This window comes from Poecilia formosa, unplaced genomic scaffold, assembly GCF_000485575.1.
Source record: "Poecilia formosa unplaced genomic scaffold, Poecilia_formosa-5.1.2 Scaffold766, whole genome shotgun sequence".
Taxonomy (NCBI): Eukaryota; Metazoa; Chordata; class Actinopteri; order Cyprinodontiformes; family Poeciliidae; genus Poecilia; species Poecilia formosa.
In genome coordinates this window covers 82376-97782 of record NW_006800705.1, presented here as the reverse complement: position 1 = coordinate 97782, position 15407 = coordinate 82376, and the positions used below count along the sequence as shown (strand labels likewise).

At 41.9% G+C, this 15407-nt stretch overlaps 1 protein-coding gene across 1 annotated transcript in view; it reads left to right on the top strand.

The window, feature by feature from the left end:
• The window catches only part of LOC103131464 (centlein), a 95750-nt gene that overhangs the window by 20986 nt on the left and 59357 nt on the right, over positions 1-15407 (top strand). Inside the window, exons 7-9 of the mRNA XM_016666670.1 lie at positions 2092-2199; positions 7321-7440; positions 10683-10804. Of these exons, the coding sequence (XP_016522156.1) occupies positions 2092-2199; positions 7321-7440; positions 10683-10804 (350 nt within the window). The remainder of the gene's footprint in view (positions 1-2091; positions 2200-7320; positions 7441-10682; positions 10805-15407) is intronic.

The window sequence follows — 15407 nt, the reverse complement described above, 5'->3', positions numbered from 1 at the left end:
TACATGTATCTACATTTTTCTCGTAGTGACAAAAACCACTGACTGAGGCCCCAATAACTTTTAATAAATTGAATTAAGCGGCTTCACTTAAATTAGCATCACTTCACCCGCTGGGGTCTGAACGCACTTCCTCCTGGTTCCCATCTGCAGAAAAATCTGCGCTAATTCATCAGTCTGTTGGATCTGTCTGATCCAAACAGATCAACTGAACTCTGTGAGTATTTTACCCTGAGCGGTCCGGTGTGAGCTTTTACCAGGATTTTTTTTTCTTTTGCGTGGTTTCGCTTCTCCGAAACGGACAGATGTTACGTCTGCAGCTCCTCCAAAGCGCCGCTCTCCTGGGTAACGTGAACCCAGAAGGCTCCATTTGTTAAATCCACTGGATGAGTTACTTCCAGCGGTTTCTAAGTCTTCGCAGTCCGCAGTGGTTGAGCAGCGGACTGCGAATGTTACAGTCTAATTAACTTCTGCATCGTCATTTATTTCCTCAAGATAAACTACCGGCTCCTCAAATGGATTAACACAACGTTGCATTCTCTTTAGTTTTCTCTGGTCTGTAATGGAGACTGGAATTTAACGGCCATTTCAACCAAAGGTTTGTAATGCGCTTCCTAACCAGACGCTCCAAAGCGTCCGGTCCATAACTCTTCAACACGCTGTCAGCTCCCGATCAGAAAGACGCATTTAGTTCAGAGACCATGAGATGATATTCAGAAAGAATTTTTTTTAAATTAATTTATTTCAGTTGCCTCTTAGACTAAATCTTTGCATAAAGTCTATAATGTCTGCCCATGTAACTTGTTTTTATCATTTGTTTGCTTACCTTTAAACATTGATTTAAATATTGTAATTTTTAAACTGAGCAGTAATTTTACATCCATGGAAACTCAAATGTAATATTTAAAACTTCAATACATAAAATCAGTTATTTAACAATATGAGGTGGTGTTTAATGTATTTTTAACATTGTATTTTCATACATTTATGCTGGGGCTGCCCAAGTCTAGTTTTCCAGAGCTACCATCTGCAGCTTTAGATGGATTCCTTCTTTAACACACCTGGACCATTGACTCATTATAAGCCTCTACAGACCTGAATGAGGGAAGTCAACCTTTTGTCTGGGGTGTTTTAGCAGGGATGCACTCCTGATTTGTACCGTCAATGTGGCCCGTTGAGGGGGGCCAATATGCTGAAGTGGCCCTCGGTGAAATTGAGTTTGACACCCCTGGCATAAAACATGCCCACAGATTTCTGACCAATCACACAACACTTTGCACAGAGAAATGGTTCGATCTGAGAAGAGGAGGACGACACCTTCCTGCGAACCAAATGGCACAATTCTCATTGCGTGATTACATCAATGAGAGCTGATGGCGATGCTTCAGATGAAACTTGGGAGGACCTTCAGGGCATGGAGTATATGGGAGAGAGAAACACACACAGATTTCATCCACCAACTTTTGGATGTCAAACTGAAAATCTTGCAACACCTCTTGAGGTCAAATGTGAGTTCAGAGAAATCAAACATGACTGACTGGGATGAAGCAATGGCGATAGTTTCTGGAATGTATTTAACAAAAACAAATAAACAAACAAAAACAATACAAAGACTTCACCAACGTCGACCGACCTTTTGGGACAGCAGTTCTGTCTTTTGTATTTTGGATTCCTCTCCGTGTTTCCATCACTTCGCTTCCTGATTGGCTACGAGTCGCATTCAACAGGCTGCAGCGTTCCTGGGAAACACCAACAAGACAATCCAACATATTATCCCAGATTTTATATCGAAATGGTCCTGATGTTGTTCTGAGTGGACCAGATCACTTTCAACACACAGCAGGAAAATCTCTTAAGACTATCTTTAGGACCGTCACAATAATCAGAGTGTTTTTAAGAATGTTGGAAGTGAAAAATCGGGACAAAAATCTTGCCATGTGATTCAGGGATTACACATATTTCTCTCAGACTTTGTTTTAGTTTCCAGTTTCCACAAGTAGTAAACTATAGTATTTAATTTTATTAAAGAGAAGTTGAAACCGCCTGTCTGAATGTTTTGCTAATATAAAGGTCACAGCCTCTCTTTTCTTCCAGCAATTCGCCGCTGCTCCGTCCGATCGGGCCTCCACTCAGAGTTCAGATCCAAGGCCAGAGGACAGACATTTCCCTCAGCGATCCCCCAGCAGTGTGAAAAGACTGCAGGTAGGCCAACGAACACCACCGACAATTACAGCAAAGGCAGCACGTGGCTGAGCATGCCCACGCCATTTGCTCAGATTAGATCAAAGCCGTAGCAGAGGGATGGAAAGAGAACGGTCTGTTGAGACAGAGCCATGTGATTCATCAGATCCAGTCCAGGACAACCTTTGTCCCGGACATCCCAACACACACACACACACACACACACACACACACACACACACNCAGATCCAGTCCAGGACAACCTTTGTCCCGGACACACACACACACACACACACACACACACACACACACACACACACACACACGGAGGCCCCTCCTACTGTGACCAGGCCGGCGTGTGTTGCTGGTTTCACGCATGCCTTGGGCTCAGACACCAGCTAATTTACCGCTTCAGCAGTACATTATGAGCGAGAAGAGAAGCTTTTGATCTTCTCAGTATCCCTTTCATAAGTTTGGCAGGACAAGTTTCTAGATGGCCTCACTCACTAAGGGATGGCCTTAAGAAACAGTGCCTGATTTATTCACATGTCCTCATTATGTCTTAAATGAAGCACCTCTCTACTTGTTTTTATATGAGGAATATAATGATACTGCTTCTCCTACAAGGTTCTGCTGGAAACTCCTGCACATCTGATCTTTAGGAACTCGGGCACAAAGATGATATTTTAATTTACTGCAACTGCTTTCAATCAGAAGAGATTGTATTTTAGTGAGATTTCCTGTTACGTTTTCATAAATCCTACTACTTTCTCTTGAGTTCTTCCAGTTGTGACTTTGCTTTGTGAAAAGATTTGTGCTTTTTATTTATTTTTATTACTTTTGTGCAGATTTATACAACTTTTATATTCCCTGAGAGAACAGAACTATTTTAAGTGCTCCCCATTGACCCATGACATGCTGCTGCAGACATAAAGAAGTCCACAGATGACGGTGACCCGAGTTTCTGAAAGCTGGAGAGAGAAAGAGGGAGCGTGAAGAAAGGAAGTTGATAAAATGTTTCATATCCAGTGACACTGAGCCCTTCTGAAGAACAGCTTCACCTCTGCTTGCTTGTAAACTGTTTAGCTTTAGACCTTTTTTCCGTGTTTCTTCATTGTTCGCCCTACACAGATTGATCTGCGCGACCCTGTGTTGTTTATGCATCCGTTACCCGATTCTAAGCCCGGGTCAGGTCATGCCCAGAACCAGTGTTTATCTGAAGAACAGAGGCCAGACCTTTTTTTTTCTTTCCTGTCTGCCTTGTGGAGCTCAAAGCATCACAGCTCAGTCACCCATCAGTGCTGCCCTGTCATATTTCGGCAAACCTGCTGGAGCGTTTCAGTCCCGATTCTTCTGTTTAGTTTTTATTATTTTATCACATTTAAACGTTTCAGATCGCCACATTTGAAAGCCAGACAAAACAGCTTAGTAAATACAAAATGTTTTCAATGATTTCTTCATTGTTGCAAACTGGAAGCCCTGAACATAGAAAAAAAATGTATTCAATCTTTTAGAAAAGTAGTTTGGAGATTTTTTTTTTTTTTTGTAAGGTATTTTGAACATGTAGTATTAATTCAACATAAACATGTTCAATTTTGCATTTTGTCAAAGTCTTGCACAAAAATTATGCACCATATTCATGTATTCATTTATCTAAAATAAAGGCCTTAAATCTCTTAAATTTATACAAAAAATGTAAATACATTGGCTGTAAATATATTAATCCCAAGTCTTTAGTTTTGCTATTGCATAACTATTAAATCTCATGTATTCTATGAATTAATTTTTTTCCTTGCTGAATTTTTCTGTCAAGCAAAGGTTTGACTGGGTTAAGGCTACTGCTAACTAGCTTAAAATGTATGTTTTCTTTTTGTACATTTAATATCTTGATGTAGGTCTTAAATTTCATTCATAGTGGTCTTAAAAAGTCTTAAATTTGAGTTGGTGCATCCTGCAGAAACCCTGATTTGTACACATTTTCTTGACATTATAATGATCACAACAGAAATCGAGAAGACATTTTACTAACTACTTTTTGATTATTCTGGTGCACTGAATCTCAGAGACCTTCAGAGGCAGGTTTTCCATGGTATGATCATGTTTTGTGAAATTAAATGCAAATTTCCTGTCCAATAACATTCCAAGACTGAACAGTGTAGTTCAGTCTTTTAGTTTGGTTTAAAAAAATAAAATAAAACAGTAGAAAAATCAACATTTGTACTTTTCCTTTGTTTGAAATATAGATGTGATATTTCAACACTGGGTCTTACTTGGCTTACTTAAAAAAGGCCATTGAAGCAAACCTTTCCCAATGTAAGAAGATAAAAGCTTGAATTAAGCTCAACTTTTGGAAAACTGAGTCAAATACCGCCAGGCCTGATGAATCAAAAATGAATTCAATAGAACCTGTCTGACAACACGAAGTAGACATCTATCAGCCTGGAAAGGGTCACAAAGGATTTTTCTACGACTTTGAGACTCCAAAGAGCTACAGTAGGAAACATTATCCACAAATGGAAAACACAAGAAATGAATGGTGAACATTCCCAGAAGTAGTTGGCCATCAACATTTGGCAACTCAAATCTGCCAAAAAATATCTTGATGACCAACAAATCTATTGGGAAATATTCTGTGGATGGACGAGACAAAAGTGAAAACTTTTGGAAAATGTCAAACATGTTAGTGGTAGTGTGACGGTTCAGACCAGAACATGAAACAATGAATTCTCCTCTCTACCGTGCTCTCTCAGAAATGACAAAAGGAAGTGGTATAGTCAAAGTTTTAGATCTAATGGAGATGCCATGGGCTGACTTCAAGCAAAATCCCCATAAATGTTGAATAAAATAAAACAATTCAGCAAAGACACCAATAAACACTGGTTGGCTCTTAACTTGCACCATTACTTAAAAACAGTTTTGTGTATTTACTCCAGTTGTCTGTGTCTGCAAATAAAATTTCTTTGTTCTGAAACATGTAACCGAAAACAAAGTCAGATTACATCTGTACAGGGTCAAAGACTTTTTACACCGCAGAACCACGCTGCATAAAAACTCTCCTAGACTTTATAATTGGTCATCTCTTCTTTAAAGATTAGGTTTGGATTTTCTTTCCTGGCGTCTGTGTTTTCCCTGTTGTACTTGAAGGCTAAGCCAGTTGGCCCGCCACTTGTCAGGAATATGCAGATCAATCTGCTAATTGGTTGCATGAAGTCATTAAGTCAGAACACATGGTTGGTACCCACGCAGGCATGTTCGCAGAACCTGGCACTGCAGGTCACCAGAGTCAACTTCTGGTACATTCCCAAACATTATGAAAATCAGCGTTATACAAAGATATTTTAAAAAGAAATGCTGAAACAGTAACACCTGATTTAACAAATACAGTCTTGTTATTAGAAAATCTACAATTTTCACTTCTTGTTGAACCATAAATAAAGAATTCAGTTTATGGTATGAGGGTTTAGCTACATACTGGACTTGTAGTCAGTTCAGCCTTTTACCAAACTGGACCCTACATTCCATATCAAACAATATAGTTAAGTTCAGGTGATTATTGAAACAGGTTAAAAAGATTTCTGTTTGTGGAATCAGAACAGCTTCACTGGCCAGGATTGTGTGCACAAACGAGAAATTTAACCGTGTACAGACATAAGCATTAACAGATAGCCAGGCATTAGCTGCAAATAAATAAGCTTTAGGGGAATTGTGTTGTTGACTTTGCAGCAACAGTGGAGAGGAAATCTTCCCTTTAACAAGAAGAAACCTCCAGCAGAAGCAGAACCAGGTTCAGTGTGAGCGGCCAGGGAATGCACACAAAAAAATCCAGGAGTACTTTCCATCTGAAAGAAAAGTAAAACATTAATAGAAATGGTAGCTCTATTAGTGGCTTCATTTAGGAGAGAGACGCATCTAAACACATCGGTAATTGATTTGTAATAGAGCCACCAGGTTTCTGCTAATTACTTCTGGCTAGTCTGAAGGAGCTGAGTGGGGAAGGGCTTAAAGGTGGGGCTGGGTCCACCCAGGCATTTTGCACAGCTGAGTGGTTGCCATGGAGATTACTGGTTTTCTTAAACATGCATGAAAGAATCAAAGCACCACTTCAGGTATGCTTTGATGAGGCAATAATATCATAACATGAAGAAAAGCTCAAAAATGTCGATTTTACATAATGTTGCTCCTTTAAAATTTGTTGGAATAACTTTGAAGAACCTGGAGGTTTGAAAACTTTTGCAGGCCGCTGTATTTCTCCACCACAGTGGTGATGAAGAATCCACTGCCTCTTTCTGCTCAGTAACTTTAAGAACTTTGAAGCTTTGATTTAAACCCGATTCTGGCCGACGAGTTGAACTTGTACACAATCTCATCGTTAACCTCCTCACTTTCTCCTCTGCTCCTCATCCTCTTCTGCCCAAGGACTGTTGGGCATTTAGTCACATTGCATATTTTAGCCTGCCATCTGGTCAGCCCTCCTTGGCACCGCATGGGGCCTCCCATCCTCTCATATTCATATTCCACTAGCATATTGTTCCCACTGCTTTTGTACAGCACGGCCCCAGCGCTTCTCCGTTTCTTTATTTATTTCTGCAGAAGAGACTGGCTAGTGAACCGCACCCCCCTCCTAATCGGCAGCTCTTCCAGTTGTCCTATCAAGTGTAACCTGGAGGCCCCTCGTAGAGCAATTAGAGCGGCCTCCCTGCCCACCTCTTGTAATGAAGCCCAGCACATTCTGGAATCTATAGCCCCTTTAGTCTCCCCTAATGGGACATCATTATTGTCAAAGAAACAATGTAAATGGAAATGAACATACTCATTAGCCAGTTGCAGGGAGAAACCTTCGCCGCTCTCAGCTTGCAACTGCTGCCTCCAAACACGCAGACACATACACACAGATGTGCGCCGACTGCTGCACCGGCTCCCCTCGCTCCTCTGGCAGCGTGTTTGTTTGTGCGTGTGTGCGTTACGGGCGCCGGGCGATGTTCGCCTTTTCCTCGAGGTGAGAAGGGAACGGGATGAACGCAGATGATTCTGTTATTGGCATTCACTCAGCGTTTCCACACATGTTAATTGCTGCATGGGTTGGTGGATGTCTTTGTAAGTGAAGTTTTCAGCTCACTGCTTCCTGTGCTCGCCTTCTCCCAGGGTGCACCTGTGCAGCGGTCCAGGTCTCTGTCCCCAGCCGGCAGCGTGGGGTTGGGAAGTGGGAGGAGGATCGAAGCAGAACAAAGAATTCGAGACCTGGAGGAGCTGCTGCAACTCAAGGTAACCACTGACTAAATATTTTAGCACAAGCAGCTCTGTGCAAAAAGTCCGGAGGCATTAAAGCGCTCCTAAACGCAGGGGATGAACCAGCGCTGCGTTGACACATAGCAGGGAATTATAAAAATAAAAAAATAAAAATAGGATCTTTGTTACCAGTGAGCTAAGGAAACTCAACAGAACGCATCGAGTCATTGACTGAGAGCATTCACTCCTCCTTTTCCCATCCAGACTTTGTGGCAGGACTTGAAAAGCGCAGTTCATCGCCGGTCCCAGAGCTTTAAGGGTTCTGCCAGGAAGAACGGAGTAAAATTTTACCATTAAGGGCCCTATTCTCAAAGAGTCGCTCCTAGCTTAGCTTCAGAGGGATTCAGAGAGCAACTGTGAATCGACACAGCTTCCCTTTTTAGTGAGGAAGTGAGGTTGACCCTGCTGCTGCTAGGCCACATGTGGCGGCTCTTTAATCAGTCCAGTTTATCTGTACAGCGCATTTTAGCAGCAAGGCAGGTCAAAGCCCTTTACATCACAAAAACATAAAAATAAAAAGCCATAAAAAAGTCACCAGTTTGAGAAACTAATAACATTATATTATATTAAGTTCCATAATCAAAATCGTCAATACACATCAGATATGTTGATCAATGATCCAGTGATTCTGGGTTGAAAGCAGCTCTTTAAACAGGTTGGTTTTTAGCTTTCTATACAGTTTTGGTTTAATTGCAGTGATTTCAGTAAATGGAATGTTTCAGAGTCTGTCTACTCCAGTTAATGATTTATTAAATTAGTTTGCGATTATTTCAATAATCGATTAATCACAATTAATCTGTTTAATCGTTTCATCCCAGAGTGACGGTTTAGGGAGATGACAAGAGAAAAGCTCGTCCAGTGAAAGCAGAAGCAGCAGCATGGTTTTATCCTCCTTTAGCAAATAATTGCTTTCTTAACCTTCAGCTCTTCCTCTCATCAACTCCTATACTCAGTTTTTGTCTTTTACAGTCTAACAGTTTGATTTCCGTACTTGTAATTGCAACACAGGACATTTCCCTGTTTTTATTTCAACTCTCTGGTTCTTCATCCTCTCCACCTTCGCAGCTGGACAGTGACTGACTGATTAAACAAAGGTCGTCTTCGCTCTGAGCACAATCCTCAGAAATACATCAGGCATCATTTCCTTGTCAGATGAGAAGCACCTGAATTACATCACCAGCAGACAGCTAATGCCCAATGTAAATTCAGCCAGCATGCATGACTGTCTTGGTTAATGGTGCCATTTAGTTGTCGACCAGTTGAAGAGCGTTTAGTGAAGGCATGCACAGAAAAATGTAACCGCATTAATGAGGGCATTAGTTCAGGGTGGGATTAAGAGGTTTTGTCCTTTTAGCTGGTATCTTGTCGGCTCTTTTCTCATTTCTCATCTTTTTGCATCGGATCCGGTTGCTGACACGTCGACCTCGGCTATTAACAGGAGACAAACAAACACTTCTCTTAACACTCACTTCTTTTTTTATGTCTCCTTTCCTTCAGTTTAAAGTGAAAAGTACTTGTTTGAGTGTAATTATTTTTCGGCTTGATCGTCCACGGGTGTGTATCGATCGGAGGGCGAGGGTCTGATGACCAGAGCGCAGCGGCCCGGGGGAGTTCAGTTAGGAGCCTGGGAAGCCATGATGTGGCTAATGCCCTGCCACTTGCTTACTCCCAGCCCTGCAGTGCTCTGGCCTGGCCCCTTTCATTAGAGCCTTGTTTTTGAAAGCGGGGGGGCAGATGTCCTTTGTGAATAATCCACACTGGGGAAAAATCCATACTTGTCACATTGTCAGCGTAGATGCACATTGCATGTTGTTGTGTGTCCGGCGCATGTTTGTGTGCTCTCTCTGTTCTCTTTGTCCTTGTTAATAATAACAGGGCTGAGGGCTTGCATTTCCCTCTCTGCAGGGTAGCCGTGTCATATCAGCAGTAAACAAGCTCCTTCCCCTTCAGAAAGCTCTCGACAACTCTCGCCAGCCCTGGCCACTCAAGCAGAAACCTGTCCTGCACTCCTCCGCTCACTTTTCCTTTTCTCTCTCCCTCTTCCGTTTCTAATTTCTCTGTTTTCCGTCTTACTCTTTCCTCCACTTTTATGAGCCGACTTTCCCCGCTCCTTTACTCTCCCCTCAGCTCTGTCATGTAGGCTGAAAGTATTTTCTCGGTTGCCCTCGTTGTTAAGGTCAGCGTGATGGGGAGGAGGGGGAACGCTGACAAGAAAAATCCATACGTTGTCTTCTCACGCTCCTTCTGCAGCTCAGGAGCCCGAACTTGGAGCGATTTTAATAGCTGTCAACAACAATGTCAGCATCAGAACCGCTGCCCTTCCAGGGCATCAGCTTGTAACTCCACTACATTTCTCTGATTGTTTAAAGTGTGCATACCAGCCGTGTTTTAGTTTCTCTGCTTAAACCCCCCTAAACTACAGGTTTTCGACTAGATAGTTTGGTAGACTCAGTTCGATTGGGGACAAAATCTGCAACATTTGTTATATTTTCAGCTGCTGCATTTTGCTTTACACTGAACTTCAACAACCTGTTCGCCTCCTCGCCTGTGGGGGCACTGCACCAGGAAACGACAGAAAAGCCTCTGAAGAAGACACTGAGCGCATCTTCTTTCATCAGGAAATCTAAACAAAAATGTAGTGGCATTAGATTTTAGCAGCTGGAGGATTTCTGACATTTCATGTAAAACCATGAGCCGTATCTTCCACTAGTCTGGTGCGTTTATTTTGATTGTATTTACCCATAATCCCTTATGTTATAGTCCACTTCCTGCTTTTAGAGTGGTGTTTGGTCTGCCTGGCATTGACATACATTCTGGATCAGCGGTAGGTGTGTGATTGATTCTTCAGGCAGAACTGTAAAGACAATATTGCTGTAATCAATGCAACTAAAGATAAACGCATTGCTGACTTTCTTTAGGTCTTGCTGCGACATTAGTCCTTCAAATCTGGAAATGTTCTTCAGGTGATAAAAGGCTGACTTTGTAATTGGCTTTATGTGTTTCTGGTCAAACAAGACATTGACATCGAAAAAAAAGTCTAATTTTCTTTGGATTTTAGAGCTACTTATTGTTGCTCTGTGACATTAAATCCCTGTTTGTGGTTGAAATGAGCCAAGATGTAAAACAGTTAAATGCTTCCCAGAGTTCCTGTACATGGTTCAAATTGAAAGCTTTTCTGTTTTTATCTTCCTGAAAGCAGCAGACCTTTGTGTTTGCAGAGCGGCGAGAACGAGGAGCTAAGGAAGGCTCACGATAAACGCCGTGAACGTCTGTGTCTAGTCCAAACCAACTACAAGACCATCCGAGATCAGATGAAGGAGATGGAGAAATCACGTGGCTTGTGAGTACGAAGTTCAGCTCAGCATCTGGAAGGTCTCATTACCCAGAGGTGACAGAAACATTAACACTGGTCCCAACACAATGCAACAAGAATGACTTCTGGTTCAACCCAGCAGAAACACCTAACTCACTCTACCTTCACCTTCACAAATTGTCTTAGGGCCCATTTCTCTCCACAAGCTGTCTGACAAGACTGCAGTGCTGGATTTAGGAAAGTAGGAGGAATTCTTCCTCTTGCCTTTGAAAAGCTCAGAGGTTTTAAGGCCAGTCAATTTGGTGCGTTTTGTGCCGAGCGTATGTGTGCTTCTGCGTCTCTCCTCCCTCAGCGTTCATTAAGATGTGAGAGCCAGAGGCTGGAGGTGTCTGGTCCTGGGGGTGCAAGGTGTTTGAGAAGGCCTGCGGAGGGCGGGGGAAGGAGGCTAGACGGCCATTTCCTGCTTCAACCTGTTATCTCCTGCAGGAACCACAGGATTTATTTTACACAAAAGTGGAAAATATTCTGCAAAATGTCATTAACATATGGTCTCATTTTCTCTTTTGTCTCCATGTCTTTTCTCACTTTTTTTCCTTTTTTTTTCTCTCTGCAACCCGTCGTCACAGAGACCATTTAAAGTGTAGGTAAAGATGTGTATATTTGGTGGCCACGAGGGAGCCAAGTGTTAACTTTGTCAGCTGTTTTCTCTCCGGGTTAATTAAAGAAAACAGCGGTGCAATGTGAGCCCGTGTGAAAGTGCAGCCAGCGAGAGAAGCACGTTCAGCCCTGGGCTTGACTCGGCTCATGTTGGCTCACTGCAGCTCTTAGCATGTGTCTGAGACAGAGACGTAGGGGGAACGTCAACGCCAGGAACACTGCCGCTGCACGTTTTAGCAGGTTATCACAGCAACGGTTAAGAGCGAACACTATCTCTGATGAAGTGAAAGTAAAACATTACTTTTCTCTGTGTTTTTATTTACGTGTATGGAAGGTTTTGGGGTTTGCTGTCAGTGTTTCTGTATTTCCAAACTGCTTTGACGTGATATTGATATATTAGGCAGCTTTGCCCTTTTCAGTCAGAACCTTCCAGGGCAGCAGCCACTCACTCCGTGTTATGATCTTGGCATTCATTTGGCATTAAGCCACATTCTTAAACAGCCATTAAACCCACTGGGGTGATGCTAGCCTGAATGAGAGACAATAGAAAATGATTTAAAAACTCCCATTAGTGTGAGGAAATCAGGGCCCTAACAAGTCAGTGGGGATCGGCGCACAGTCTCATTGCATTTTGAGCTTGTTAGGGATCTTCCTGTAGCTTCCCTGCTGTGTTGTTGCCTTTTTGGAAAGATGCTCAAGAGTTGATTTTGTTCCCCTTTTTGTTCTGTGCAGGACTGAAAGTAGAAACTGTTGCTGCTGTCGCTTGTGGGAAGGTTTGAGCAGATAGTTAGGCCTCTCTGTGTTTGACAAATGGATTTACTCGTCACTCTTCAGGAACCCAGTTATACGGTACTAAAACTGCAAAGCTGATACAGAGACTGAAAACATGGTTTGTTGGTTTGATAGCATTTTCATTTTCAAGACAGATACTTAGAGTTCTGATTAAAAAAATATATTTGCATAATAATTGGAATAGCTCTGTAACGTTTGTTCTGATTGATTCGTTTGAAGACTTTGGTTAATCATTTCTTTGGTTAAGGCGTTTTATTTTTGACAATTATTTCTTCTTTATTTAGAAATGTTTTTGCCCTTCCCTGTTTAGCTTCTGTTATGATTCATGACGAGGTTTTGTTTTTTATTGTTGTTTTTTGTTTACAACTCTGCTTCCCAGAAATTTAGCTGTTCGCATCTCATGACCGTCATGAGCCTGTCATACAGTAACCGCCTTCAGTCAGAGGCCTCTTTAGATTGGCTGCAGGACTGACTGCTACTGGAGATCCTTTCTCCCCACAGCATCAACCTCCATACTTGGATGACATGAGTTTTGACAACACTTAATTTCCCTTCTGGGTGAAAAAAGTGTTTTTGGGTTTAACTGAATATATGAAAGTATATTCCTTGATTTGGTTGTGCTGTTAATTGAGAAATTGCTTTTTTTAAGTGTAGACATATATCTGCTCCATACAGATGTATTCAGCAGCAGCCCTGTTCAGGTTCTGAGTTTCTGGTGATCATATTTTCTTTGGTAATCAGCTGCAGTCAGCTTGGTAACATGCCTTAACCCCTGAGCAGATGAGTAAACATGCGCCTCATTGCTGCTCTGCTTATTTTGCCTCAGCGTTTAATCCTTGATGAACTCGTGTACTTCTGGATTTTCACTGCAGAAATTCGTACCTGCAGTAAGTTGGAAATGCATCTCGACTGCTGTTCCTGCCTCTTTGTTCTCGTTTTATTTCATTTTGCCTTTGAGTTTTCGTTCCGTAATTCTTCCCATTTCCTCTGGACTTACTCCAAATTTTTGACCCAGTTTTGACCCATGCGAATGAGACCAATCAACATCAGCCACACTCTTTGTTGAGTTGTCCTCTTGAAGGTATTCTGATAGTTTACAATCCCTAAACCTGTACAGGTATTTGGTTTTTTTTAAAATACAGAAATATATCTGCTTTGACAACACGAGTAACTGCAGTTACCAGCCTGGAAGCACATATCAGGAATCAGAAATAATACCAATGGTCTTATCAGCATGCATGCAGTGTGCGGTGGGCCAGTCCCACTGAAACCACCCTGCCATTTACTATTACTGTATCACCAGATTTCCTCGAAATAACATGAAGGAGAGAGAAAAATCAAGTTCTTATTTATATTAAAGAAGTTTTTTTTAATCAGACTGGGGATGATGAGGGTGAGCAAATAAAATTAAAGGTTATTAAAGCATCCGCACACTGATCAAAGTTGCGCCCATAAACAGATTCCCCCTGTTTCAGAGCAATTAGCCGCAGCAGCGTGGAAAAGTTCTTTCTATCTCCTCCTGCTTAATAATGGAAACTGGGCGGCCATGAGGGAACGAGCTCCGAGGCCAGAGAAACATCGCTCTCTCCTGGCTCCGTGTTCAACAGCTTTAAGGCGCACTGTAAACAGATTACAGTTCCTACAGATCTACCGTCAGTTAGGAATGCTTTGTGCATATTCCCTAATAACTGCCGTTGTTCCATTAGAAGTCACACAGAAAGAATTAAAACAGAGCTGTGAATAAATTATCATTTACTTTCACAACAGCAGGTGGTCTCGATACTTTTAAAGCTCTATCCTCCATCAACGGGTTTCTCTGTAAATGTGTTTCTAATGAGGCTGTTCACATAAAATCCTCACAAAATGGCCATTCTCATAATTAAAACCAAACAAACATGTGTGTAATAAAGAGGAATGACAAAGGGATTAAGTCTTGAACACGCTTACTGACCTGCAGGCATTGCTACTCTGATTTTAAACCTTTCTATCAGGGTTAGTGTAGCTTTTTAGTTATTGGCATCCACCACTGTCTAAAACCACGTTGGTGTCAAACGTTCGACTATAAGAAGTGTTGTAGTATGATATGCGAGACAAACATCCTGACTGGATGTTCTCACCTTCTGAGTGTGAAGTTGCTGTGGGTTGGTGTCCATTTGTCCTCTCTGCATGGTGCATCCAAACTGTCTCACATGAGAAGACTGTGTTTGAGTTATATTAATTTTTCCAAAGGTTCAGTGTGGTTTTCCTTCAACAGTGGAGTTTTATGCTGTGACAAAGCACAGAGGAGGCTATTATTAAATTAAAAACCGTTTCTGCTGACCTTATGTTTTGGCTCTTGAACATCTTCTCTGGTTCTTGTTTTGACTCCTCATCCAGAAAACAAGTAGTTGATGATGAAATAATGTGATTTCTCTTCTGGATTATGGCCTCTGCAGGCCCATGAGATGCTTTTTGGTACTTTGGTAATGATAGTTTTTATACAGGATTAGTTTGGACCAAACAACTCAACATGAACCAGCACCAATGCAACACATTTCAGCCTTTTTTGCAGCTACCTATCAAGCTTATTTTCTGTTGTCTGAGAATTTCTTGTGTTTTTACTGACTTTGTACTTTTCATGTCAAACGTCACATTACAAATTCATTTCATAAGAAAAACATTCCCCAACGTTTGATTGAAAAACTGTGCATACGTACCATAATCACACACCGCAGAGTCGTCCTGTAGCCTCAAATTGCTCACAGGGGCAGTTGCAGTATTAAATGAAAACATTTGCCATTCCACTGCAGCCTCTAACTCCCAGGTACCCGGGCTTAACTAGTATTAGCGTAGCGTGAAGGCGTCCTCATCGCCAATAACGACCGCAGGAAAGAGAGCTTTGTGACCCTCACAATCCATTTCCACACCTCTATCACATTGATTGAGCGAAAATGGGAGACTGTCGTATGAGTGTGAGATGGAGAGGAACGTCTTCTCATCAGCTTCTTTTGCAATTTGTAGATTTCTCACTAAATCCTGTTTCAGTTTGTAAATGAAAGCCTAATTGGAATTGAATATGTTGCGCTTAGGCTGATTGATGAGTTGGATGCAGTTGGGGCCGAGCAGAGCTGTGTGTGTGTGTGTGTGTGTGTGTGTGTGTGTGTGTGTGTGTGTGTGTGTGTGTGTGTGTGTGTGTGTGTGT